At 41.1% G+C, this 27,877-nt stretch overlaps 1 protein-coding gene across 4 annotated transcripts; it reads right to left on the reverse strand.

Moving 5' to 3' along the window:
* Positions 1 to 153: 153 nt before the first annotated feature.
* Positions 154 to 27,815, reverse strand: LOC128764800 (1-phosphatidylinositol 4,5-bisphosphate phosphodiesterase beta-1-like). 4 transcript variants are annotated; one of them, XM_053874958.1, is made up of 33 exons: positions 27,650 to 27,807; positions 27,417 to 27,579; positions 25,629 to 25,706; positions 23,506 to 23,574; positions 22,378 to 22,518; positions 20,432 to 20,511; positions 19,759 to 19,812; positions 18,290 to 18,365; positions 17,877 to 17,977; positions 17,625 to 17,791; positions 16,297 to 16,443; positions 15,323 to 15,480; positions 15,177 to 15,259; positions 14,768 to 14,852; positions 14,519 to 14,684; positions 10,899 to 10,957; positions 10,164 to 10,260; positions 9,126 to 9,210; positions 8,837 to 8,961; positions 8,606 to 8,760; positions 8,261 to 8,428; positions 7,310 to 7,409; positions 6,526 to 6,630; positions 6,224 to 6,336; positions 6,006 to 6,156; positions 5,885 to 5,938; positions 5,616 to 5,793; positions 5,369 to 5,501; positions 4,320 to 4,396; positions 3,630 to 3,719; positions 3,479 to 3,536; positions 3,257 to 3,343; positions 154 to 1,829 (listed from the first exon to the last, which is right to left on the reverse strand). In XM_053874958.1, exons 2-33 carry the CDS (start codon positions 27,513 to 27,515, stop codon positions 1,701 to 1,703), a joined length of 3,468 nt encoding a protein of 1,155 aa, XP_053730933.1. In that variant the 5' UTR covers positions 27,516 to 27,579; positions 27,650 to 27,807; the 3' UTR covers positions 154 to 1,700. The 4 variants fall into 4 exon arrangements, with proteins under 4 accessions (XP_053730933.1, XP_053730937.1, XP_053730934.1 ...); XM_053874962.1 differs by having other exon boundaries at positions 10,899 to 10,954; positions 17,625 to 17,788; positions 27,417 to 27,815; XM_053874959.1 differs by having other exon boundaries at positions 17,625 to 17,788; positions 27,417 to 27,815.
* Positions 27,816 to 27,877: the final 62 nt, after the last annotated feature.

Raw genomic sequence — 27,877 nt, forward strand, 5'->3', positions numbered from 1 at the left:
CGATTAATGACTGAAACAGAACCAAATTAAAGACATTTCAATTGTTTCCAAGACATTTATTGTTAAAAAATATTTCAATTCATATCTTCACTGAAATTGTTGTTTTCAATAATTCACACGCATTTACGGTTCAAATGATGAAAAGAAGCCTAGCAAGTTCAAAAACATTTTAATAGCAACCAATCTGTTTCAAGGTAGCATTCTGTCAAAATCATGAAGAGAACCCATGACAGCAAATCATGCTCAAGGTAACACATGCTGAGTGCATTCAAGACAGTCAGTCAGAAAATCAACGCCACTTTTCACGCAACAAAAACCCAAACTTGTTGTGACACAGAAGACCACAGGAGCTCCTCGAATGGTCGGTTCCTGTTCATGGTCATGTGACAATTGTTTATTTACATTTGATTCCATTCTCTTGAAGAGATGTCTACGGCTGCAGATTTCATTATTGTACCGACTGCAACATGGAAAATACACAGATGAACCTCAAAATACATTTCATCATACAATTTTATACAAAAATGCCCTGAAACAATTCATTGTTAATGCTTCAAATTGCATGGAAAAAGACTCAGGAATGTCACAAGGCTTTCCAGCCTGGGTCATACATTAAAAAAAAAACCCTAAAAAAGAAATCGGTTTTTACCTGGCGAGATTTTATTTATATTGCATTCATCATCCTCGCTTCACTGGAGTTGAATACACAGTGATAGATGGGGGACATCCTGTACAGATTGGCAAACCCCAGCATTCCTTGTGCGCAAGGTTCCCCAAAAAATAACTCTCTTGGCCTTAAAGTCTTGACCACAGATTTTAAGTTTGTATTAAATGTATTTAGTTGGATTAAGTACCGTTTTTCACTTCCTTGGGGTCATTCCCTTGAGCTGATTCATTCTTAACTTTTCAGTTGGACCTTTAACATGTGGCTGAGCCTGCCAATCCCACGCTCAACATAACAACACACTTCTTCTCAACTATCATGTGAATAAGCTTATACTTAAACTCATTCTGAGTTTAGATTAAGATGTTTTTTTTTTCTTAATCACAAGTAAAAAAGAAAACCCCTCCAAAACAGCAGTTAACAGTCATTTTGCTATGCATGTTAATTTAATATACTCTCTGACTGATTTCCATTTTTAAATAAATACAAATAGATAATCAGCGGTCAGTAAATAAGCCATGACTCCGACTTGGAAACTGTTTTTACCCCTCAATATTTTTGATGAAAAAGTAATAAACCGCCACATAAAAAAACAAAACAATAAAGAAACCTTAATTGTAATTTCCAATATGTTAAAGCTGCCATTTAAACCAGGAAAAGAAGGAAGTAATACCTTTGGTTGAAAATGTTCTGACATATCATGTAGAACACAACACATCTTAGCTTTTTATTTTTAATCTTCATTCCTGATCAGTTTGAAGGAGAAGTACTCAAAGCCATAGTTAACACAAGACTAATATCGGATGATTCTGACTAAAAAAAAAGTTAAAATGGATGTATTATTGAAGTAAAGCGGGTGTCTATATTAAACAAGATTTAATGCTGAATTAATCAAGGTAAAGTGCATGCGTCAAACAGAAGACAAAAATAAGCATTCATACTGAAAAAAAGAATCATAACAGTCTTCTCTTCGTATTTTGCTTTGTCTCATCACAGGTGAGGATTGTTTACCTCTACCGCTCCACCCTCTTCGACCTCAGTCATCCTCAGACAGAGTCTCGTTGGGAGTCGAGGGTCTGGACTTTCTGTCCTGCAGAAAGTCTCGAATCTCTCCGGGCAGGCGATCAAACTTCTCCTGGAACTCTGTCTCAATGGCACCCTGCAGCTGGAAATATAAGGGGCATGTTCTCAGTATTGGATGCAAGCTGGACGCAGTGTACTCAGATCACCGGCAGGGGGCACCAATCTGATCAGAGTCTTATCTTTATATATATCTTTATATATATATATCTGTTACTCATGTGAAACCAGACTGCTACCAAACTAGGTCGCTAAAATCACTTTTAATTTACTATAGATCTGGTATGATGACAACTCGTCATCGTGATCGACGAGTTCCAGTAGCGTCTCAGCGCCAACCCTGCAATAATACCTGATCCCAGTAGAGGTCAGTGTTTAGACATTGACCAAAGTGACGCTGTTGGCAGGTCGACCCCTTTGCGTTGACCTCAGAGCCAACAGGTTTGAGAGCTACACCTCACAGCATCAGGACTCTGCTGGTTGCCACGCCTGGATCCCGTTAATAGACGTTACATCCTTCTCCATCACCTTAATCCCTCCTTCAGAACAAAGATCTCTTGACATTTATGACTTGAATCACAGACTTCTCAAAGCACCACCTCCTCTCCCGAACAACGTGTTCTCTCTATCACAGCTGGCTTTTGTCTGTCGGCAACATGACTCTGAAACCAGACAGGGATAAGTCTGTCTACAGGCATGTCATCAAATACGCATTAACCACAGAGGGTGCACTGCTGGAGTCAGGATCAGAGCTGATGAGAGGATGGAGGGGAAGTGAGGGGGCTAGTTTGTTCGATCACACCGTGTACCACAGCCTTGCAACTCCAGTTGCATATTTACAAGGGCCTCTTTTTGTCAGTAGAAAATGGGTTTCCAGGCAAGTCGAAATTAAACTTCTGCACGACCAAAATGAAGTGAAATAGGTGTGAAATTTCTGTAGCTGGATTAATGGGAGTTTTTTGACAAACGAAAAGTAACTACATCTAGGTGCAGCTCTCATGGTGCCACTTTAAGTTTGTGTTTGGAATCTAACACAGTGGCAAAGTGCCGGACAGATGGCAGTTTTTAAGAGCATTTCCCAGTTTGCACTGTGAGCTTGGAGAGACTTTATAAAGCGCGACATTCAGAGAGAAACATTTTGTCAAGCACTTTTCCCTCTGACCTCTATAGCATGACACACACAACCGAAATCTAAGCACGTTTCCTCTAAAGAAATTTGAAACTTAAGGCGATTTGTAGCTGTTCAGCGCTCCTACAAGGGGTTTGACGCACATGCCTTGATTTGTCTTATTCTTTTTAAACCCTAAACCTGACACGAAAAAAAAAGTAAAAAATTTAACACATTTGAGCGGGCATCATGTACGAAATATCGAACGGCTAATTTCATTTTAAATAAATTATATTTCAGTTTCATGAAGAAATCAGACACAACCGACAGCCACTGTGGTGTGCAAGAAACCTGTTGAGTGAATCTAGATCCGTGAAGTTTTGGGGATCAAAGCGGGCTCCTACCTTTGGTTTCAGGTCTTGAATCTCCTGCAGCAGGTCGTTGTGTTGCTCCACCAGCTGATCGTGCCGCTTGGCTTGCGTCTCCTCAAGCTGGAGACGCAAAGATAAAAGCTGCAATGAAGCTTTAATGATTGCACCAGCGCAGGTCGCACCTTGACAAAACATTCATGGCTATTTCCTTGTTATGTTAGGATCAAAGCTGATGCTTTAACCTGGATTCCTCACCCGCTTTATGTTCTGGACCACTTCATTGACGTACGACTTATTGATCTCGATCTTCTCCCTGGGTACACAGACAGATGGAGGTGAATATTTCCCTCTCTCTAAGCTATTCGAGGTCAGAAGAAGACAGATTTGTTCTGCTTATGGATCCTACTCTTCTGCCAGATGTTTCTCTTTGGTCTTCGCCTGGTTGATCTTTTCTGTTCTCCTTCGATCCATCTGTCGCTTCAGCTCTTTTTTCTCCCTGAGGCAGAACGACACTTTACTGCACAGATATTGGAGAAGATGTTCACTTTCTATTTACAGTCTTCATTCCGTGTCAAAATGCAGTTCTCTGGTGGGCATCAGACTGACAGTGCATCTGTCAGACGCACAAAAAACAATCACACAAGTCGCTGCTCAACTCCAAGGGAAATATAACTGCAGATGGTATGGCACTTGTGTGACTTTATAAGGAGTAATTTGGCAATATTAAAAATGTTCTTCAAATTGTTTTTTTAATGATGCATAATCCAGTTAGTTTAATATATGTTTACAAAAAACTCAAGTCTGTCATATTAAAAATAAAATTATATTTCTATATATATGTGTGTATGTGTGTTCTTAGTGCAGCTATGAAATTGCACTGCACTTACTTTTTATTTGAATATGAATATACATTTTAATGAATAATAATTAATCATAATTCCATCACATTTACTCCCTTGACCAAACCTAACTAATGCTTATTTCAAGAGTAGTAACTTGTCGCCACCGCACTCATCAGCCAGGAGTTTTTTGTTTGAGCAAAGAAATATCCAGGAATTGTCTCAAAAATCCTGTAGGGGAGGCCAGCGTCACTTACTTGTCGCACATGTCTTTGAGTTTCTTCATCTGGGTGCTGTGACTCTCCTCTGCCAAACTAGCCAGTCGCTCTGTTAGCTGGAAGAGAGAGGTTTGGGGTTTGATTCTCTTCAGACACTTCAATATGAGGACGACGGTGGCTGAGAGGAGAAAAGCTCTTGGCAGGCCAGATGTTGTGACACAAAATCAAATGTAGGTCTAATCTACACAATGCAATTTCAGGAGAAATTGCAATGTATTAATGCCTAGTGAATCGTGGAGCTGCTCCTACTGCAGGCTGTGGCCTCTCCCCTAGTTCCAAGCATTGCTCCCAAGCATAGCAAGGCTGGCCCTCAAGCTTAGAGCAAATGGTCAAATGGTACCTCCATAACAACCAAGAATTTCTCAAAAATGGTAGTTAATATAGCAAAAATGAGCACACCGTAAGAGTCCTGACACTTTCTTCAATGGCCAATCCGGGTTTCATTTAGCTACAGCAAATGGTTTGCGACTGCCTGCGAGCTGAAATGATTTGCCGTTTTTCTGAGATCCATTTTATTATGGAATGGGACCAAAATGTGGGTTTAGCTGCATTTGTGCGTGTCTCACATAAAGCCTGTATGAGTTTCAGATTTTCAGAGCACATCATGAGCCACAGGACTGGAGTGTGTCTACAAAAGTGGAAAAAAATCTTACATTTTCTCCTCCCCTTCACCCTAAGGAGCTTAATAATGCACTGCAAATGTAACTTTTGGACCCAATCTCATGTTGTTTGAAGCTGATTTAATGAAAAACAAACAGTGAAAAAACAGACAATCAGATTTTTGGCGACCGTCCTACAGAGAAGGAGTATGGCTATGGTTTAAGCTTGTTTCTAGGTGAAAATATGGAGGAGCTATAAGCCACCAAAATAGTGGTAAAATTGGATCTGATCCCCATTGATTTCAATTCAGGGTCACAGTCCAGTGAAAAGTACTGCAATAGCAGGCGATTCCCTACTGAACCGGGAATTTTTGTTGACATTTTGGTGAATGCTCTCTCAAGCAAGTGAAACTGTACAGTGAGAATTACCGTTTTAATGTGTTCCTTCTGCAGGTATTTTTGACTGTAGTACTGTTCCTGCCGCAGAGCCAGAAGCTGCTGCTGCTGCTCATCTCTCAGCTGCCGAAGGCGTTCGTCTTTCTCTGCGTCTGAGTGCGAAGCTCTGAGGGAGAGATGGGCAAAATGGTGGTTAAAGATGATATTCACATTCTGCACTTCGACTTACAGAGACTTAAATTCACAAATATAAAGGCATATGTTAGTGCCATGTGTGTACCTGCTCTTACTGCACTGTCTGGCCGTCTTCTTGTACTTGTTGTTGAAGTCTCGGAGGAGCTCCGAGGTTTTCTTCTGGTGTCTCCTCACCAGTTCCTTCAGCTCCTTAAACTGCCGTCGCTGCTCCTTCAGGTAAACCTTGGACTGCTGCAGAGTCTCCACTTTGCACGCTGGCACATCTGAGAAAACAAAGAAAATATTTATTGACTAATTACTGCCATGTTTTCTGAAGGAGCCACCAGCTCTGTTCTTCTTCATCTCAACACTCACCTATTAAAACACTGGAGACCAGGTCTTCATTCTTCGTAGCTGGTTTGCTTGCATCTGTGAAACATCATCCATTTACAACCGTGACAGCCACATGTCATAACACGACCTCTTTGGAACAAACCTGTCTGAGTCACTTGCTGATTGGCTGCTGAAGCTTTGGGTGTGGTGGCTACAGGGGTGTGACCCGTCGGCCCTGAGCTGGGGTTCAGTCCGTTCTCCACTGGGGCAGACTTGATATCGCTCTTCCGCTCCACTGTGCTGTTGGACTCCTCCTGAAATACACTGACACTGTTTACCAAGGGCAGCCACACACCGAGGCCCCTGACATGACACACTGACCTCCGGTTGGGCCTCCTCCTCACCGTCCTCCAGAGTCAGGGCGGCCAGCTGTTTGGACCTTTGCTCCAGCAGGTTGACGTAGCGGATCGGGTTGGACAAAGCCTCGATCACATCTGTTGCAAAACGTTTATCATGTCAAAAAAATTTTGGGTCACACATAGTGATGGGAAGATGAGGTTTCAGACTAAGTATGGTATAGTTGATGAAGTTTCATGAACGAGTTAATTTTTAAAGGCCAGCAGGTGGCAGTGTCTGCAGCAAAATGTTGTGACTTCACAACATGACACAACAAGACATTGTACCTGCAAACGTGTCCGGGACGTAATCCTTCACCTCAATGTAGACGAAGACGGCGGGTAGAATCAGAGACTGGTTCTTCTCATTTCTCAAGCCGATGTAACGATAACCTTGAAAAACAAGTGCAATGAAGAAATCACAAAGCGCCAAGACCAGCAGTAGAGTTAACAGCTTTAAGACCTAAAGAGAGAAATTGCTCTTCAGAACTACTGCCAGGACGACATGGGTGAGATAATTAAAAAAGGAGGGAACACTGCGTAGAAATGGTCTTAACTCAGGAACAGAAAAAAAAAAAAATCGAGGACTTTGTGTTACCAAAACCGATTCAGGTGTTTAATAACGCTGACATACTGAAGTGTGATCTCACTTTCAGCTGCGAGAAGTTTGGTTATGGTGTTGAAATAGCAGATGATTTGTAAAAACCTTAGAAAATAAAAATATGAGAATGATCTAGGAAATATTGTGGTTCTTAGCAAGGTATGCCAGATATTGTTGAGCTGAGAGAATGCTTCTGGAAAATCCTGGCAGAAGAACAGGCTTAGTTTTCTTGTTGTTAGAGTAAGACTGATCAGTTTAAGAAATGCGAAATGAAAGAATTTCACCACAATAGAGTATATTTGCCTTATTTCTAGTGTGGTGTTTCGAACAGTGTCCCTAAGACTGTGTACAAACAAGAATGGCACAAATAACAACACCAACACCAGAAAAAAGTAAATAAAGATAGAAGATAGAGAATAGGCTCTTAGCACACAGATGTACTCATAAATGATCCTGAAATAAGGCAGGTACCTGGTCTTATGGCTGAAACAGGGATGATGCGATGGCCGATGAACTTCCCTCCTTCCTCAAAAGCTGCGATTCTTAGAGAAGCCAAAGTCGGAAGAATTACCTGAAAGAGTCAGCAGCTTGTTTGTGTGACTAATTCCATGTTTGGATTTTAACTAGAATTGACTGTATTCGACAGCAGTGGCAGTGGTAGGTTCCGTACAGCACATTTAACCCAGAAGGACTCCATTTTTTCACAACCAAAACAACAATATAATTTGCATTAGGATGAAAAATTTTCAATGTTTTCTGTGAGATGAGCCCGGGTCACATGTCACAGTGGACTAGTGAGAAGCAATGACAAAGAAAGCGACTCAACTTATGAAAAAGGAAATAATTTGATTATTATTTAAATGTTATTCTTCATTTATTTCAAAATCATGAAAACTAAACTAAGTTTAACAAGTCATGTCCTGGGGAACGGGCATATTGCTAGAAGGTGCAACGCTCTCCAAGTGCACATGTGAGATTCTCATCTCTCAAGTGCCCGAGTCAGGCTGAGGGTCAACTGACATTTGAACATGGTCTATGCCAAAAAACAAATCTGACATCACAAAATCTGTTAAAACGTGAAAAGACTTGACTTTTAGGAACTGCAACAAGAAAAGGCAAAAGAAAGTGGACAGTTTGCTCAGGAGATTCTGCTGCATTTATGTCTAAAATAAAGGTTCAATTTCTCTTGGCAGTGCAGTCACACCAATTTTGGGGATACTCAGTTAACACAACTACTTCTTTTACATTTGCATTTCTATCATGGGGATAACAAAGTCTGTGCTGAGGAGACCTTGGCTGACCTCTAGCTCAAACTGTTGACTTCTATCTGAGAGCACAAACAACTCCTGATCACTTGTATGTGATGAACTAATACTCTTTTATGATCCAACAGTCCAGGTTGCCATGAATGCAGAATCCCACCTTCTTGAACATGATTGGCTCCTCGTCCCACACTGGATTGATAGCGTTGTTATTCTGAGAGGTTTTAGTCTTCAGGGCTTTCCTTCTGGTGTCGGCAGGAAGTCCAAACATCTCCACTTCCACGTACACACCCACCCGGCGTTCAGTCAGAAACTGGCCAGAGATGACCTGAGAGAGGTCCAGAAGAGACCATGAGAGGACCTCCAGGGATGAGGAACCATGAGGTTCTCTCACAGTCAGAACTATACTTGGTTGTTAATTATGGCACAAGTGAATGGAAATTGAACTCCCATGTAGTTGACATTAATATTCATGAACTCAGATCGCTAATGAAAAGCTGTTCACCTTGACAGACAGGGTGTTGGCGACAATGCCGTCCACAGTGTTTTCGGTGAACGGGTCAAAGTGCTTGTCATGGCGTCGCATGAATTCCGGCTTCAACCTGTAGCCGCTGCGGCCGTTGTACTCGAACATGAAGAGGTTCAGCTGCATGGAGAAGTCTGGAAAAACACAGTCAACAGCGTTGATCGTCACGGTCCACTAAACAACATTCGCAGTGGGGGTCAGAGGTCACACCGATAGTCTGGTAATTGAGCGCCACCAGCTGACAGCCGGCGTTCCAGAACAGCTGCGGCATGAAGTTTGACGAATCCACTCGGGTACCTTTGGGATAAATTCGACTCAACTGGGATTTATTATACCTGTTTGAGACACAGTTAAGGACCTTTATTGACGTGTAGCTCCGCAAACACATTCATCATGACATCATGCGAGCGTATTTAAAAGAAGCCCTCAAAAAGAGGGAAAGAAAAGAGCAGCAGTTGCCATGGCGGACTGTAGCTGTGGTAACAGTTGTCAAGGATACTCCACAAACTCCACTGGTGACTTGGTGAGGTGCTCCAGAGCTTTGGTCTCCACAAACGATGACATGTGGTAACAGCGGGCTGCCTCTGCAAGAAAAACAGACACATTTGAATACATACATGTGCTTTTGAAGTTAATATTTCACATTTGTTCTTTAATGTCTAAACTTTAAATTGAAGTATTTGGTGTATTTCATTTGATTTGGTGGTGTTCTGAAGCTTTGTTTGGATTTTTTATGACTGTAAAATCTCCTATTGATTTGACGAAAGACACAACCGATCATGTCCTGCTCCGGTTAAAACTGGTAGAAACCACACAGTTTCATTTACTTAAACACAAGATACAATTGAATCACTGCAATGAATGGACTTGATACAGAATGTGGATTTACAGTAACTCCGTTTAAAAGGTGTTTTCAATCGTTTCTTGCTGCTGACCTCTTCTTCATGTCTCTACTGTGTGTGTTGGCCACAGCCATCTGCTGTCTGTTTGAACTCATTGCTCTCATTGCAGAGTATTTCACATGCATTTTTACCCCAAAATGAATCATTTTAGGGTAAAAAAAAAAAAAAAAAAAAATATATATATATATATATATATATATATATGTGGATGCAAATGAGAGGGGTGCCAGAGGCATGCGCTGTCACTGTGCTTTTCTAGTTCTAGTATTTGGACAAGGAAATGATACTAATTATTGAATTAATGTTTATAATGATCACAAATTTATTTTTATTTAATTTTATGATATACCCATAACCATACCCATATACCATTTAAGTTTGAAATTGAAACATAATTTTTTAAACCTCAAAACACTGCCTTTAATTCAATAAATTACTATATAGCAATTTTCAATTGCTCCATCATCCACTGCATTTTTATATGAATGAATGAAAAAACATTCATTTAAAAAGCCCTGATAATTATTTAAAAAAGAACAGCTTCAAAAATGTCCCCAGCTTCAAAACAAGGTTAGATTCAGAAGATTGTGAGATGAGGAAGTGGTGAACCCAGAGGCTGACTCTGCTGTTCTTACTCTTGGAGGCTTCGAAGGAGTTGAACTTGGTCGGCTGGACGTAGTTCACCAGAGTCGACATCTCCTCTGTGGCCACGGCTTCTCGCTCATCTGAGCCCTGAAACAAGTGTGGAGGATATAACAGTTCGTTCATTTCATTTTGTAGTGACTTAATCACATCGTCCTTCTTCGCTATTAGCACAGTGACCGGAGCCACCAAGATATGAAATGAACTCAGAGAAACCTGCAGTGTGTGGTCCACACAAGGAATGTGTTGCTTCTTAAAATTTTCTATACTTTTGAAAACAGGCTCCAGAGTTGGAACAGTTACTGTCAGCACTTGTTCAGCCGGAGTGTGTGATGCACGCTCCTGCACCTCCATCACACCAACATCTGCTGCTATGATACTTGCTTGTTGACACTGACTGATAAACAAAAAAGGAACACAATTGTGTGATGAAAACGAAAAATTGCTTGAGTCTGTCGAGTCTATCAACGAGAACGCACTAAACTTCCACTATCTGAAGCCAAAACAAAGGAAGCAAATACATGATATATTGAGACAAATGCAGCTAAAACAGATGGTCTTAGTGCAGCAAATGTTTGCTCAATACTCAACACAATTGATGAGAGAAACACAAAGACACAAAGTGCAGGGAGCAAAATCATCATGTGATGCCCAAAACAATGTCACATGAACGACAATGGTGACTCATGTGGAAAGATGGTGATGGTGGTGAGGATGTCACCACTGACCTTTTTACCATCATCATCTTCATCGTCATCATCCTCTTCACTCTCAGCCTCCATTTCTGCTGAAATTAAAGCGAACAGGTCTTTCGTTTCACAGAAATGCAGAGCTCAGTTTCTAAAATCTAATCTGACCAATCCAAAGCACTTCTGCAAGCACAAATGAGTTTGATGTGAAGTGAAGTCAGGGTGAAGCTTTCTCCTTTTAATCAATGCAAGACAGAAACAACAAGAAAAAGAAAGTTGCATTGAAGGGAAAAAAGGAAAAAAAGCCTGGTTACGAGCAGCACTTAAAGTTCTTTCAACATTAAAATCCCATCACATTATAAAAAGTAGATGTCAGTCAACATCAAACACATTTGTTTCATAATGTTTCATGCAGCAGGATTCTTTGTTCTGAAGGAGTAAAAGTGCACGTGCCGCTCGTTTCACAAGCGTGACAAACCGAATCTGGGTCACTAAGTTAACTAGGATATTTAAAGAGAGCGGATGAAATGCTCCCGATGCAGTTTTCAAACCTGCAGGTTAATTCAGGAGAGCGGCTTGAGTTGCAGGTTGTTTTGTTCTTTCATCTTCAGCTGAATGCCGGGAGAGCGGCATCATTTTCAGCAAAACCACTCGCAGGTTCCATGATAGCTACTGAACTCTTGAAACTCTAAGGACAGGCAAGGTGTCTGGATAAGTGCACCTAAATAGTGTTTTATTTCATCAAAAACAATCTCTGCTTCAGGTCTCCTGCAAATGACTAAGTTCTATGCTACTTTGTTATCGCGTTTCTATTTTAATATAGATGAAATTAATATCCGCTGTATCTCTGCGGCTAACATGGAATGAACAAGATTATAAGGACAAGTAGCTTCTATTCTCTGCAGAGTGTGGGGACTGTGGATACAACATAATGATAAATGAGCGGTTTTTCTTTGCCCCAATGTTATTCCTCCCTGACTAATGATAACCTGAAGACCTGGTTATCTTATTTTATGAAAACTAATCTATAAAATAATCTGGAGGTCTGTGGTGGTTTAAGAGTGAATTTTAAATGCTAAATTTGTACAACAGTTACGATCAAAAATCTGTGTGTGTGTGGAGAGATCCGAGCTGCCCGGACTGGATCTGTGATGCAGAATGGAATGTTGTAGTGATGGGTAGATGAGGCTTCACGACACAGTGTCCAGATTTCCAGAGGCCACCAGATGGCACTGTCTGCTGTAACATGTTTGGACTTAAACATCGAATTAGACTAACTGAATGAAACCAAATTATTTCTAAACCAAGAGCGCCATCTAGTGGTATCTGAAAATTAGGACACCGTTTCATCGACCTTGCAATACTACAGTATCTCACGATACCTTAGCCCATTGGGAAACAAGGAAGCAAAGGTTGGGCGGGTACATTGGTATTTATTGACTTCAATGACAAAAAAATAAAATCTCATTTCCATCTAGCGCCGTCCTTGCTTGGTCTGTTACTTCCGTTCATGACTTTTACTTTCAAGCAGTGGTAGGATTCCCGCTATTTAATTATGTTTTTTTTCAATCTGGATTTTTTTCTCCTGATCTTGTGAGATTTCTTGCTCGGAGGACGAGAATGGTGGTGGGGCAGAATCTTAGAGACATTAAAATCGATGCCAGATATTGTAACCTCCATATGTGAAGTGTGACAGATAAAAGAGGCCATTCAGCAGAGCCTCCTTAGTAGTAGATATTGTGTGTCTAGAGAAGTTTACTGAAGTGGTTTGAGTTTAGATGGAGTCTAGGATCCCTTCAGGGCTGTTCTGAGTCAGGACAGACTGTCTCTTGACTTTGGAATGCCTCAGTATTCCCCTGAACTTCTCTGCCAAAGCAAGCCACCGATGTAACTTCAGATGGTCAGAGGGCCAGTATTTGAACCTCCTTCCCTTCCTTACCAACATCCTGCTGAAGCAATTCACAATATCAAACATATACAATCAAATATTATCAAGGAAATTCCTTGGTAAGGAAGCTAGAGAGAACAGATGACAAAATGTCCCTTTACTATCAAAGACATTGGAGTGTGCATGTTTAAATCAACCTGCAAATAAAAGCCAATGGGTTTATTTGAAGTAGATCTGATCTCAGATCTGAAGTAGAAACCCACCAGGAAAATCTGACAATAAGTCTGAACGCTGTGTGTAGTTTGAAACCAGCAGCTACTTTATATTCCTGAGAACATTCAGCCCACTCAAGTCCACTCTAGGATCGCGCTCTTCAGCTCAGTCACTCCCAGCCTCCTTTTGAGCTTGGGCAGAATCCAATCCTGTTGTCGGGATTTGCACATCAGACGTGTCAACAAGTCCGTCTAATTTCCCTCCACACCGCCGTTTAATAGCCGATCGGAGCGGTCGACCTCTTCTGGGATGTCCTGCTCATTACTGTGGCTCCCCACAGGAGGCGGTGGAGTCAGCGCACGCTGAACAAACACATTTGCTTCCTCAAGTCACCATGGAAATGAGGTCTGACTGACGCGAGCTGGTGGATGAGGTCGCTGCTAAATGAAATTCACCCTGACATGAATAAACTTAAGTGCTCTCCGCGGGGCTTTTACAAAGCAAGGAGAGAGACCATCCACCATTTCTCAAGCTATTTCAGGGGTTCACCGCTCATTTCCAGGAATACATTTGCTTTCCAGTAAACAGCTTACTGTGAGTGAATGAGTTCATCATTTAATTGAGATTCATATTTTCTACTTTTAGCTGTTGATTTATATTCAATCCGAGGAGCGGCTCGGAGACCACAGGCCTGTATTCATGTGGCACTCACGAGGTCAGAACAAAACTACAAATTTAATTGATATTGAAAAGCAGCTGAAGATAGTAAACTGACTCCTTTATAGATAACATTTACTTTTTTGTTACCAAGATATTCACCACTTCCAACAATCTTTGGATGAAAAGTCTGAAAAAGTAAAATATGAAATGAAACATGTTTTAATCATAATAATAAAGCATTATTTGCATAGTACTTTTTAGAATTCTGCTCACAAAATGATTTAGAGGCAAAAAAGTGTTTTAATTTGAGGAGGTCTGAGGTCTGAACCAGCAGGGAGCGTGAGAGAGAGAGTTTTTGTTTCTCAAGGAGAGAGCTATATTAGTCCAGGTGAGAGAATGTGAATGCATCAATTAGGTTTTCTAAGTCTGCCTTATTATTATTATTATTGTTTTTTATTCAATTACTTCTTGCATGCTTAATGGCTGTAGTTATGTGATAATATTTAGTTTGCAAATTAAGTATCTTGTATGTCAAATAATAAAGAAAACTGCATTGTGGTGTCAGTATCTAAATGGTGTCAAACTAAGAAGACACAATTTCAAATCCAAATATATATTTCTGAATGTATTTTACCACATTTTTTGGAAACGTTGAAACCACAAAAAATGCATTCGCTCTGTGGTTGAGCTGAATGCGTTCTCATTATTTGAACTCTCATTATTTTTTTCACAACTTTCATGTTGCGGTTGTAAAGATAGCGGCCGCCAGGTTCACATCATCTAAACTCATCAAAGCTCATGCTCAGGGCAGCCATCACCTTTAGGGCCGAACATTGTTATTGTCACGGATCAGCGGGCAGTAAAGAAAAGTCCTTTTGTCTTGGAGTGCGAGTCCTACCTCCTGTGTTGTTGCTAGGAGACACTGGCTCGTTGCTCTGATTGGCAGGTTGGTCCACTAGTCTCTTTGTGTCCGTGATGTTGGAGGGTTTGTGGGATTTTTTGTTTTTGATGAGAATTTTGCCCATCAGCTCCTGAGGACTGGGTAGAGGGACGCCAGACTCCAGCTGGGCACATACACACAGGCACACATTCATCGTCATTCTGTCTAATGTAGACTCCATGTAAACGCATGTGAGCGTGAGCGTACCGGATATTTTTCCAGAGGATCGATGAGCAGAGCATCACCAAAGATGGAGCGGCAGTATTCAGCCATTTTAGCTTGCTGCTTCAATCTAGCAAACAAAAAAGAATTACCACAAAAGAGGCGGCTGATGTACATAGGAATACGCACAATTCTATTTACTACTCATTTCAGTCAAATCTGTTAGTGTTATGAGTGAGTATTTGAGTTGAGTTCCTCTTTATAACCCCAGCAAGTCTCCATTGTTGAACATCCACTGTAGAAGATAATAAAAATCTGAACTTGGAAGTCGCATTCACTTTGTTGCATTTACAATAGCAACTGGTTAGACGGTGAGATATAACCGTAACTTGAGTCACTACTCGCCCTGAGTTTGAGAGAGATCATGCACACTAGAGTACGACAAAGGTCTCACGAGTCCACGTGGTTTTCGAAGGACAGGATGACCGGGAACGGTGAGGTCTTAAAGGCGCACTCTGCAATGGCTTCGATGACTTCCTGTAGGATGAAAACAGTCCAGTCAGGCAACCTTTATGATATTTGAGCGCCATCATTACGAACCTTAAAGGGGATTTCTGACGTCATGGTGAAGCCGTGTGTGATCACCGGCTCTTCCTCAGCAGTCCGTCCTTTCCACACATCTAGCTCCACGCAGCGGCAGCCGGCCAGGAGAACCTGGCGGTACATCTCCACTGAGGAGCTTCCTGCCAGCTGACCAGCTGGAACAGAAACAGGAGCGGAAGTGGACTCAAAACAAGTCTTTGGATGATAAAATACTCATGATATATGTGGTCCTTAAACTGAATGAAGACAGATCTACTTGATATACTGTATCTTGCTCATCACAAACTACCTGGCTTCATTTTATGTGAGCATTTTGTGTTAAATTAGTAGAGATCTGATTCCTTGGGTAAAACTCTGGATCCACGTGTCTACAGATAAATTGACTGTATTAAAAAAAATCCAATACACATCAGCTGGTAAACTGAAACTGAAAAAATAAACAAGGAAAAAATGAAAATCTATTTATATTTATATATGTAGTCCATGTTTATCTTTCCCTATTTATTTCATGGTGTACGGGTTTGGTACTTGGGACATTGTTTGCATGTTACTCATTTGATTCCTCTATGCATGACAGGTTATTCATACATTCTTGGTGCGTGGCCCTTGGGAAACATACTGCGGTGATGGATTGTTCAAGGAACTGGATGTTTCGATTGACTGCTGTTCAGTGCAATGACTACCTTCACAATGGCCTACGCTATGAGCTGAACACCTCTGTTCGTGTTTAGATTGAGGACGGCGCTTAAATGTAGATCTTACTCCAGCTCATGGAGAGAATCCAGACCAGCAGGGGATTTAACCCTGAGCAGGTCTAACATCCTACATACTCTTTACAGAAGGACGTCAGTGAGAAGAACTGTTATGAAAATAAAATGCCTTATGTTATAAAAATATTTTAAGGTAAGCATAATTAATATGCAAAAACAAGATGTTTGAGTTGATTTAGATCAGCAACCGTCTGAAGATACCTGTCAGGTACGTGTTGTGGGAGGAGTTAATGAAGTAGTGGGAGAGTGGGAAGCTCATGTCTTCAGACTGATCCAGTTTTTCAGGGGGGATCACTCCGTTCTCATCACTGGACAGATAACTGGAGAAGGCCTGGAGAGAGATCCCACCTGCACAACACACACATCATGCATGAGGGGTTTCTCCGGGTACTCTGGTTTCATCTTGCTTAGTAGGTAAATTACACACCCAAAAATACCCCTAGGTGTGTATGTGTGTGTGAATGGTGCCCAGCGATAGATTGGCAACCAGTGCAGGGTGTGTTCCTGCCTCTCGCCCAATGGCTTAGCGGTGGTTAACTGAAGATGTATGTACATATGACCCAGTTATTTAGACATTTGAATCCTCAAATTGAGGCTAACCTCGCGGGGACCAGCTAAAGCTCCCCACAAGGAGGCGTGTTTCCAAGAATTGGAGCTGTCGAAGTTCACACATGCACCCACAGACGCATAGTCACATCGTCAATCACAAGAGGATATTGCCGTGGCTCCTGAATTTCCTCGGCTCAATAAACCACTGTGACAAATTTCCCCAATTACTTTTCAATTGATCTGTTCCTTGAGCTGAGTTTCTATAAACCAATGACTTTGATTATGTCTGGTCACTGCACATCATAATAGTCATTTGTTTTTTCTTTAAACACAGATATATATATTTTTATTTCTGCCATCTTTCACATCTTTATTTTCGTCCCACTCAACACAAAATGCTTTCTGCCAAAAACATTGAAGTTACTTAAGCCTAACCTGCTCCCTTCCTTTGGCTTAAAATCTTAATAATAATAATAATAGAAATTCATGCTTTAAAACCATGAAAACACACTGTTGTGTGAAGATTTGAAATGGCAAAATCAGATCCACCGGATCTTAATTTTTGATCATTCTATGTACAACTTGACTTAAATGCATTTAAATAATTTATTTTCACTTTTTATTTTCAATAATGAATTATTATTTCCAAAATTAATAATTATATACAAAACTGCAATGTATATTACTGTGTTAAATTTGCAATACAAGTACATTATTATTGCATATATGATTATATTGTATATTATTGTAGATATTGTAATCTGATTGTGTTTAGATATATAATAGGTCGTACTGAATTATTGTGTCCTTTAAGTATGATATAGTATTTTTCAGTTCACAGTGGATTTAGGATGTGACTATTTATTTTTAACTATAAAGATTGAAGTGACAAATATAGAATTAGATGAATTCATTTGCACAAAACTGTCCCTGATGCTACAGCTCTGGCGAGCTCAGGACTCTAGTCTGTGGCAGTTCACCTTGCTCCAGCAGCGCCTGGTCCTGCTGGAACCTCTCCATCAGTGAGTGCGTCTGCACCGGTCTCAGCGGAGGGTAGAGGATCTCGTTGAGTCGAGGGTCTCTCTGCCGGTTGTTGATGAAGTCTGTCATCTGGTCCACCGACATGGTGCCGCTGCTGTCGCCTCTGCTGGGTGAAATGGTTGTTTGGAATGGACCAACCACTCAGGCTGATGTTGAGTTTGCTGCTGGCAAAAGAGCGAGCCCAGACTTACTGTTGTTTGAAGATGCTGCTGAGCTCTGGGCGAGGACACAAATACTCCAGGAAGTTCCTGTACACCTCCTGAGAGAAGTCCTCCAACTTGATGCTGTCGCCCTGTCAGGAACATTTCCCATCAACAAAGTGAGTCCTTCTCATGGTGTCATGAAATGGCTGCGGACGTGTGCAGGATTAGTCTTGTAGTGACACAAGGGTATATGTTTCAGTATCTCAAGCTGAAGCGCTCTTCTTTAAAAACTCAGTGACCCAGATTTGGCTTCACCTCTCCACACACTCTGAGTCATCATACCGAGCAGAAAGCAACAGCGCAGGGATTTTATTTTAAGGTAGAGAAAACTGAAGAAAAAACGCAATCGTTGTTTGACTCGATACTCAGCTAGATCCAACAGGAGGATATGAAGTGTTTACCCGTCCATACGGCAGCTTGCAGCTCTCCAGGGCATTCTCCACTCTCTTCCTGTCTGATGAAAACAGCCGAACGATGCTGTAACAAACAAGACATCATTACCAGCTCTCCGGAACATGCTAACACCCCACAAGCTACATTATCCGAAAAGACCCTTCCTGCTGTCTAACTCAGGAATGCAGAGTTCACCGCGGTGTTTTACTGCCGTGATCGGGTCTGACCTTGCTCTCATGGAGGCTGAGTTCTCAAATCTGATCTCACCATGTCTTGGCAGGAATACCACACAATACATTGTGTCTCCTCTGCTCATTTTAGGGAATGTTAGAATCCTAAAATGTATTCCAATGTGTATTAGCATCATATTAATGTGCTATTAATAACAGTTGTTTAGAGTGCTTGTTCACTATGACTGTACTTTATCATTGGAAGCTGATTTTTCAGGCATTTATGAATCGTGTTTTGGTTTGTTGAATTGAGTAATGCAAAATATGCTCATGAAAAATTGTTCCAAAAATGCACAACACAAACTACTGCTACTACTACGACTACTAGTAATAATATATTAATTAATAAGTACTTGATAAAATAGTAGGTAATTAATAAGTATAATATATTTAATAAAAATTGACAATAAATAATTAAGCATGAATATAAATTATATTTAGTATTTAATCTAAATATCATCAATATTTAACAAACTCACATCACTGTCATTTGTTTGTATTGTTTGTAGGGATTTTTGCTGTGTGGTATTTGTCTCAACAACACAAACTGTTGTTGACGCTGCGAGTTTGTAGGACACTAAACAACATAACCGATTCATGTGAAGGGGTTTCCTTGTTTTGCAGATTCATTATTAATCATACAGTATTTATATTTTTTTTATTCTGAAATATTTATTTATATCTACAGTTATAATTGTATATATACTTTCATGGCAGGTCTCCATTATATTTTATCTGTCATTTCTCAGTTTTTAAAAAATATTCATGTATATATATATATATAATGATTTTATGATTAATTTACGCTGTATTTATTTAAGTACAGTCATTTTGCATCAGCAACACATCCAAAGTGACTGCTAATGAAATATCTATTAAAGATTGCCCAGACGAAAAAAAAAGTCTTGCAACACTGCAGGGTTTTCAGGCAGCTGTCGATTGGTAATGATAGAAATCCCACTCCCAACTTCCAGCACAAATGACACGTCCATCCTTCTGCGTTTGCTTCCCTTCCATCGTCCTGTTCTCCTGCAGCGGTTGATTACCAGGTCAGTGCTGAATTAAGCACCTTCATGAATCCTGGCCCTGTTTTTGCTTTCCCTTGTGCAAAAGGAATTAAGTTTATTTTAGGAAGCGAGGGACAGGAAAGGGCAAAGTTAAAGTTTGTCTAAGTCCCTGCGGATTCCATGCCGCCATCCTCCTCACAGACGCTAACATGCTACTGGACACTGTTGCACTTCACACACTTCTTTACTGGGATCCTGCCGTCAGGGTTCGGCTGGAGGGTCAGCTTCACGTATCTGGAACAAGGAGAGGAGAAGAAAAAGAGAGTTTTCATTAAGAAATAACATGCCATTATTATTGAAAGATATGGATTTGAAATTCATGTTTGTCTTTCCTACATATTAAAATGAATAAATACACATTTAGTCTGATAAATGAATGTTGTTTCAGTCAAGCTAAACAACTACGACCTGAAATATATACCAGGTCTCTTCCTTTGCTGTCGTTATTTCTGGTTAATTTTCATACATTATTTATCCTAGAGAATGAAAAACATGTGAGTGTCACATCTTATATTGTTGTGTGGAACATAAAGGAGACTCTGATTAAATGAATGGTCAGCAACTCAATCCTCTTGTGTCCACAAATCGACAACAGAGCTGGGCAGCTCGCCTTAAAAACATTCTGTGCCGCCGTTCATTGCTCAACTTGATAGGAGAGAGTGGTGTTCTCTTTTGTAACATAGAAACAAAAACGTGTCTTTTCTCTTGCCTGGAATTTAAATTCTTTTTATTGCCACATTTGCAGGTTTCGTTTAAGACCGAAGGTAGCAAAGATTCCATATTATACTATAGGAAGGTTATAAAGCTAACAAACTGAGTTGCAAACGATTATGAAACACATTCATTCACTCACGCTTTCAGAAGACTCTGGTCTCGGTTGAGATTGTGACTCAGCAGATTGGAAGACAGAGAAAACAATTCTTCACACCAGACCTTGAAGAAACACAAAGAGAAGGTAATGATCATGATCTTTTTCATCATAATCAATGCCACTGAATGAATTATCTATTCTTTTATGTTCAGGATCCTTGACAAAGAACTCTTTCCATTTTCTTTTGGCTAAGAAGTGCAATAAGGGCACAACAGTGTAGACCATGTGTATAGAATTACAGAATAACACAGAATAACAACAAAATTCAACAAGCTTCAAATCCCCTTCTTTTTAAAATTATGATTATGATAGTTGACTAGAGAATTGTCTCCAAACCCCAGAAAGTCCAGTTATTCTCCTAAGCTCCGCACATATAAAAAATAAAATAAATAAAATGATATTTTTGAGTGATATTACAATAAAATAAGATGATTTAAAATAAGATAAGCAATAAAACAAAATACATTAACAATTATATGTATATGTATAGTATATATATATATATATGTATGTTTTAAGCCAGGGGTCAAAACTAAGCACAGTTTCCCCAAATTATCCAACCTGTTCGGTCAATTGAAGTAAAATAGCAAGTGAGGTGCCTTCACTCTCAACAGCAAGCTCAGTTTCGGTAACATCCCATGAAACTCTGCCACCCACTATAACATGGAATTTTACAGGCCAAGAAGCTTCTTACTGCTAACATTGAGTCTCATCACAGGCATTTTATTGAGATAAAGTGCTCAAATGTGCTTTTGTTGTCCATATGTATTCAGCACTCTTTTCACTTGTCTTCTGTTCCCAGAGCTCGGCGCTGCTCAGCGGACTGGCTGCAGAGGCGGAACCATGTTGTAGTGATCAACCACTGCGACTGGTTGAATGGACAGCAAAGCATCATGGGAATTGTTTAGGTCGGCGTAACTGAGTTTCTTATTGGGAGTGATGGGACCAATACTGCTCTGCCATATCTAACATTGTTCACGGCAGCACTGGCTGGATATGCAGTGATGTAGTCACGAAAAATACATACAAGCAACAGCCGACTTACGTCCACCCGTACTTACGATCACGGCCAGCAGATTCTTATTTTTTTTCATTCAATGTCTAGCACCACGTAGCAGCCCGGCATCACGTACGACAGTTACGGCAGCACAGTATCCCAGCACATCACTCTCACACAGCAATCTACCACTACAGTAGTAGCTATAACCCTCGCGTCTGCTATTTTGAATGACATTTGTCCAATCTGACTTACGACGGAACAGATGCCAGTCGAAAGTCAGATGTTACTTGTACATACATTTGTCATCACCATTTCACCGAACCATTAGATACCAACGATTGCCGTGGTGTATCACGCTCAGGTAGAAAAGCGTTCCACTAACGTTGCTGTACAATTAAACAACAATAAATAAAAATTCACTTCAATTCAATTACACTTTAAAGCAATAAAAGAGTGATTTTTAAAGCAATGTGATAAAATACTAATAAATAAATAATGCTGCTTCTTTTATTTAACTATATTGCCTGTTCTTTTTTATATATATCGCTCGCTTCATGCTGCCCAATCCCGGTCAACATGCCATTCTCAGTGTGAAAGTGGTGTATCTGTCAGCTGCAGCAGAGTTAGCACACAGCTGCCCTCGAACAGCTTTGGAAGGAGAAGGACGGCAGGAGGCATGAAGTAAGACATATGAATATTTCATCAGCAATATGGAATCCAACATCCGATTCACTTTTCTTCTTTAAATACAAATATTGTTCATGATATTTGCTGTCAATCCCAGCATGGATATGATGAAAAACTCCCTGACTCTCACCAGCACCAGCCTCTGTATCATAACCAGCCCTGGTGATCAATAAGCTCATCGCTGTCATTACTGCCCTCATCACCATTATTTCCAGGCCAAGATTAAACATGAGGTCAGTACCTTCGCTTCGTCCTCCTGTGAAGCAATGAAGATGAGCTGGTTGACGTTTACCAGGTCTGAAGCTGTAACCACGGTAACCATGCGATTCTCCAGCCGGCCAACCAGGTTCCCCACATCCAGCAGCTCCCGCAGTTTGGCCTCCTATTGGGTGAGAGGGTGAACCAGCGGAGGCATGACCAGGGGGTCGTCGTAACAGGCAAGTGAGTCAAGTAACCAAACATTAGCGGGGCGAGTCATTACGACTAAGCACATCTGCAGTATTTTAATGAAACTTTTACAATTGTTTATGTTTATCTGACATCACAGCAACGATGAGTTCTATTACTAAAAATGGATAGAAGACAGAAAAAAATGAAAGAAAGAAAAGAAAAATCAAAAGTCCAATATCAGGAAAGGCTTTTTAAATATGTGGAAAAGTGACAGCAAACCAGTTGCTCCATTTAAACACTATCACCAGTAGTGTTGTAGAACACATAGCATGAAGCCAAGATACTATATGTACAGTTTAGTGCATGACATTTGAACACATTTAAGATATTTTATTGCTGGTAGATTCAGAAGAGATCGACCTAGATTCAGCACTAATAGCCTTTTGAAATGAACATAATCATCTCCTGGACCACTCAAAAACCAAGCATGAGTACAACGCTGAAACACGACTAGTTAGTTCAAAGTGTTTTATCTTCACACCATCACAAATCCTGAAAACGTCATTAAAAAAAGCCTGCCGTTTTTGTCTTACATGCCCATATCTATTATGCATCAAATCAATGGTATCAAATGAGCGTCCGGGAGGCATCCAGGTAAGATCACAGCAGAGGCTGCAGTACTCTCAAGTACTTTTTCTCCAAGTCAGTCTGAAAGTACCTGAGTTACCACTGACTCCAGCGCCTCCATATGAGCCAAAACAGCGACTGTGAAATGTTAACTTTTGTATCAAAGGCTTTGTTGCACTTCATAAATGAAGAACATTTTGATCATGTTTGTTTTTGTATATTACTTTAAAGCTGTGTTGCGAGCAAAGTCCTCCTCATGCTCTTGTGCTTCTGATGTTATAGAACAACAAAATGAGGAGAACTCCAACACAACACCAGCGCAGAAATCTCCTCGAGAGCAATTACACACTACCTTTGCAGTTTTGGTGCTCCTGCCTGTTCTGACATCCTTCACATGGGACAGGTCCAACAACTCGGTCTCCTGCAAGATAAAAGCAGTCACACTATCAGTTGCTGAATTGAGGCCGGTGTGGGGGCTGCATCTCGGCTCAGCCAGAGATTAATGCCCACCAGCGGAGAAATCCCCAGCCGTCAGCCTTCTCTGCTGCTTCACTGCTGCTTTTGATGCTATAACGTTGAACAACATTGCTAGTTGAGGTAACCTGCACTGTATGAAACAGGACATTTAGCAGAGTTTATGGAATGGTTTATTCAGATGCTATTTGCTGAGTTTCAGCAAGGGGGTTGAACTCAACCCAAAACATAAAACTCCCAGTTTTTTCAGAGTTGGCGTCATTCATATGCTGTTCGTCGATCAGTTGAGTATTTGAGATAAAATGTTCACTATAATCAACTCTCAGTTCTGTCCTCATTCAAAATCACAGAAAGTGTGTACAGGAAAATATCTTCTGAATGCTACTTGGTTTCATTTCAACTAATAATATTTAGTTGAGGGAGTACGAGTTGTATCTGAGGTGGAGTGTTTCTCCTCTACATGTGTTTTTCAACAGTGCGTTATTCACGCAACAATTCCGCGCAGAGTTCAGTCACACGGTGTTCAGTGATCAAAAGCACACTTGACAAAGCACCGTACTCTTAGCGCAAAACTGAAAATTGCCCAGAAAATAACAAATCTTACTCCACTAATCGTAAATTTGGCTTGGCAGCCATTTGCTAACTTAAGTAACTGTTGAGGACAGTGCATTCAAGGAGCGATTTGTTCGAAATCTCGATTTTTCCCATTACAATTAATGGAAAAAGAAATAATGCGTTCCGAGCCTTAAAATAGTCTTTTGTAGGAGTGAATGTAGAGTGTCTGCTGCAGGTGCGCTGTTCCTCTATGTGTGTGGCCGCTGCATGTGGGAGGGGTTGCCGAGTGAGTGACGTCTCTCCAGAAGTGAAGAGGTGCCCGGTGCGTGTCCAGCTCTGAATGTGTGCTTCTGTGCAGTTTGGCTGTGACAAAGTCATAAACCAAGTAACGCGAGCACCAGCCGACAACAGACCATAAAGCCCTGGAGCACCTCCCCTGTGACACTGTGAGACTTTTACACCTCAATATGAAGGAAAAACAGTCAGCAAATGTAGCTAACGGGACGCGTCTGCATACAGAGGCTGCGTTATACACAATAACAAAGCGCGTTGTGGGTCAGCTGATCGGCCCGTGCACGTTTTTTCCGGCTTTTTTCGGGACCGTTCGAGTTCTGGATTTTCGTTTGAAATCCGAAGGAAAAAAATCTAGAAATTTTTGTTCGAACTCAAATTTGTTCAAATTCCGGGACGTTCAAAAACTGAGGTACCACTGTATATATATATATCTATATACATAGATATATATAAATACACAAACCTGATCTTAACCATGTAATCATCCTCTACTACGCTACTTGAACACTGGCCAGAAGACATCTGGTGTCAGTTCGTTCCTCATGCTCGCTCTGGTACGACCATCCGTGCCTGTATTCACATCGTGGATGATTCCTCTCCTGACTGTACCGTGGACATTTTGCCATGCGCTCTGAGTTTTTCCTAATCCATCTCCTTTGTTTTTCAGTGTGTCTGTGCCCGTTCTCCCCCAATCCTATGGCATTACTCCGTTTCTTGGACTCTAATTGGTATGCGCTCATGGACGCTTCTTTAGATTTCTAAACTGTTTGATTTTATTTTCCAGACTCTGTCCCCCCTCGTGTGTTGAGATTTTGTATCGTCTCGTATCTCCTGCCTCCTTCTTGTGTAGCAGTAGAGAGTAATTCTGTTCGCTTTTTGTATTTTTAGTTCACCTCCTTCTAGCGTGGAAGTGGAGTATTTCATTTTGTGTTTAGCGTTTTTTATTCTTTGTTTTTCCAGCCTCCTCCCAGCACTGAACTTGAGTGTATTCAGTTAGTTATCATATTATATATTTTGGACCTGACCCTCAGTCTCTCCCCTGCTGTTCTTGGGTCTTAAGTCATCACTTTTCTTTCAGTGCTGAGAAACTGGCGCCTTTCGCATTACATTAGCCTTACGCAGAAGCATGTTGTGTGTTCCTGTTCTCACCACCTTGTTCTGGTCCGTCCAGTAGAGGTAGAGTCCGTGTGCATCCACATGAAGAGTCACAGGAGTCACAGTGGACAGATCCTGCAGAGAGCAGAGCATCAGCCTCCAAGCACTGAAGAATCAACAGACAATGGAACTTCAAAAGTGTTTACAGCTACTTTGCAGTGGTCTGAGGAACAGTGACAGTCCAATTATGCAACACCACCACCTGTCGCTGGTGGCTCAACACCAAACGTCAGGAACATTTGGTGAGGAGAAAGAGAATGATGAGAAAACCTTAGAGAATCTGACTTGTCTGTTTGTGGACATTTATGTTTCACAAACTGTTCATTTCACCTCATTTACATAATGAATGTGGAGGAAACTAGTCGAGGAGAAGAGAGGAAAGTGAGGAACCTTAAAAATAGATGATATTACAAATCTCTAAATGGAAGTCTCAGTAAGAGAAACAGAAGAAGAGTCCAGGTAAATCAGTTACTGCAATAAAAATACATGTATAAATAAATAAATATTTTATATGAAATAATGTCCAGCACTCAGTCATTTAACACATCATATCTTCCATCTCTTGAAAGCTTTATTCACAATAACAACAATGCAATAATAATAATAATAATAATAATAATAATAATAATAATAATAATAAGAAGAAGAAGAAGAAGAAGAAGAAGAATATTTAGTAATGAACGGTTATTCAACCGGATTCTTTTCTGTCTCGCTACAATTTTATGACGTAATGATGATTATGGTAATGAAAATATCAGTAGAAATGTTTGTGAAACAGATGAGATTGAACATGATTTCCAAGGACACCTCCTTAAGAAGCCTCACAGCCATGGGTGAGGGCTTCTGGTCATAATGCAAACCCATCACAGGAGCGCCAAGATGTAGTAGAAATGATGATGTGGCACTTCTTCAATTCAACTATGGCTCCTTCCCAGGCCACTGGGGGGGGGGGGGGGACTTGGTCATTTCACATTTTGATATTTGAAAATAAAGATAAAACTGATTTCCGTTCACATGGGCAGACGGAGGACGTGGAATATGGCATTTATTTAGACCGCAACTGTCAGGCAGCAGCCCTATATGACAGAGGCTGCTTTGTTTTAAATGTCATTGCTTTTAAAAACTTTGTCCATTTCTTGCATGTATTTATAAAGGTCAAGCTGCCAGACGCCCGCGCTGCAGCTCCTCAGCACTCAGCCTCCGTCCGCAAGAATCAACAAACAAGAAAAGAAAAGAAGCTTGACTGAAAAAAAAAACTTGTTGGCATGACAACCGATTCTTCTCTTCATAAACGTGCCGGAGGATTTGAAATGTCAGAAGCTCCTCAGCAGCAGACAAGCGCGGTGGATGACATCATGTGGCTCGGTAGATTGATTCACACGCACACGCGAGGAGAGACACACACAGAATTACTCTGTCACGTAAATCAGATCTGTTTGGGTTGGGGGTAACCAAACCAGTTACCATGGCAACGCAGCAGCATGTTCCTTATTGTGAGGGTCTTGGCATGCCAACACATACAGACAAGAGTCAAGTATATACCGGAACGCGGCGAGTGTCGCCTCTACAGACAATAAATAAGGCTACTGGAAGTGATGCTGGGTAAAACCAACAGGTGGCAATAACTAGAACACTAGAATAGTTCCCCTCACACAAACCCTCACGAGTGCACGGCCACACACACCTGCCGCGAGTGTTTGCCCAACAGGTTTCTGACTGCCATCAACATGACGATTAGCAACGACCCATTTCATAGAGTGTCCCGCAGCTTGAATCACTTCTTACCTCGTCCCATTTTATGAAGTTGCTTCCGTTCCTCAGCGTGTGAGAGACGGTGGGAGGCTGGAGTTTCAGCGCATGGACCCCTGGCTGAGCGCTGGCCATGGCTTCAGCGACAGATGCTTCTGTTCAGACTGAGGGACGCCGCTTATCTGTCATCCTCCAAACTCTGAGAAAAGTCAGCTTAGGATGTCAAGGGACGATGCCTGCATCCTCTGTTCACCTGCTTCTTGTCTTACTTTTCAATTCTCTCCGAGCAACTCGTGTCTGTCTTATCCTTCTCTCCTCGCCTCTTTTTCCAGCCCTCTCCTCTTCTCCCCTTCGCTTCTCTGTTGGTTCTGCATCTCGCAGAGAGACAGACTGAAACAGATGCCTTCGTGGGAGACAGAATATGTGTGTGTGAGTGTGTGTGCGCGTGCACTGCCTCCACAAATTGACTCATCGGTGACATGCGCACAACTGCAGCT

Source organism: Synchiropus splendidus, chromosome 9, assembly GCF_027744825.2.
Source record: "Synchiropus splendidus isolate RoL2022-P1 chromosome 9, RoL_Sspl_1.0, whole genome shotgun sequence".
NCBI lineage: Eukaryota > Metazoa > Chordata > Actinopteri > Syngnathiformes > Callionymidae > Synchiropus > Synchiropus splendidus.

Excerpts from the sequence above, each read along its gene's own strand:
- LOC128764800 (XM_053874958.1), bottom strand. The coding sequence starts at position 27,515 with ATGGCCAGCGCTCAGCCAGGGGTCCATGCGCTGAAACTCCAGCCTCCC. Across the intron at positions 6,631-7,309 it reads TGTTTCAGCCATAAGACCAG|GTTATCGTTACATCGGCTTG; the intron begins GTACCTGCCTTA and ends TTGTTTTTCAAG. Across the intron at positions 5,794-5,884 it reads GGTCTCCAGTGTTTTAATAG|ATGTGCCAGCGTGCAAAGTG; the intron begins GTGAGTGTTGAG and ends TTGTTTTCTCAG.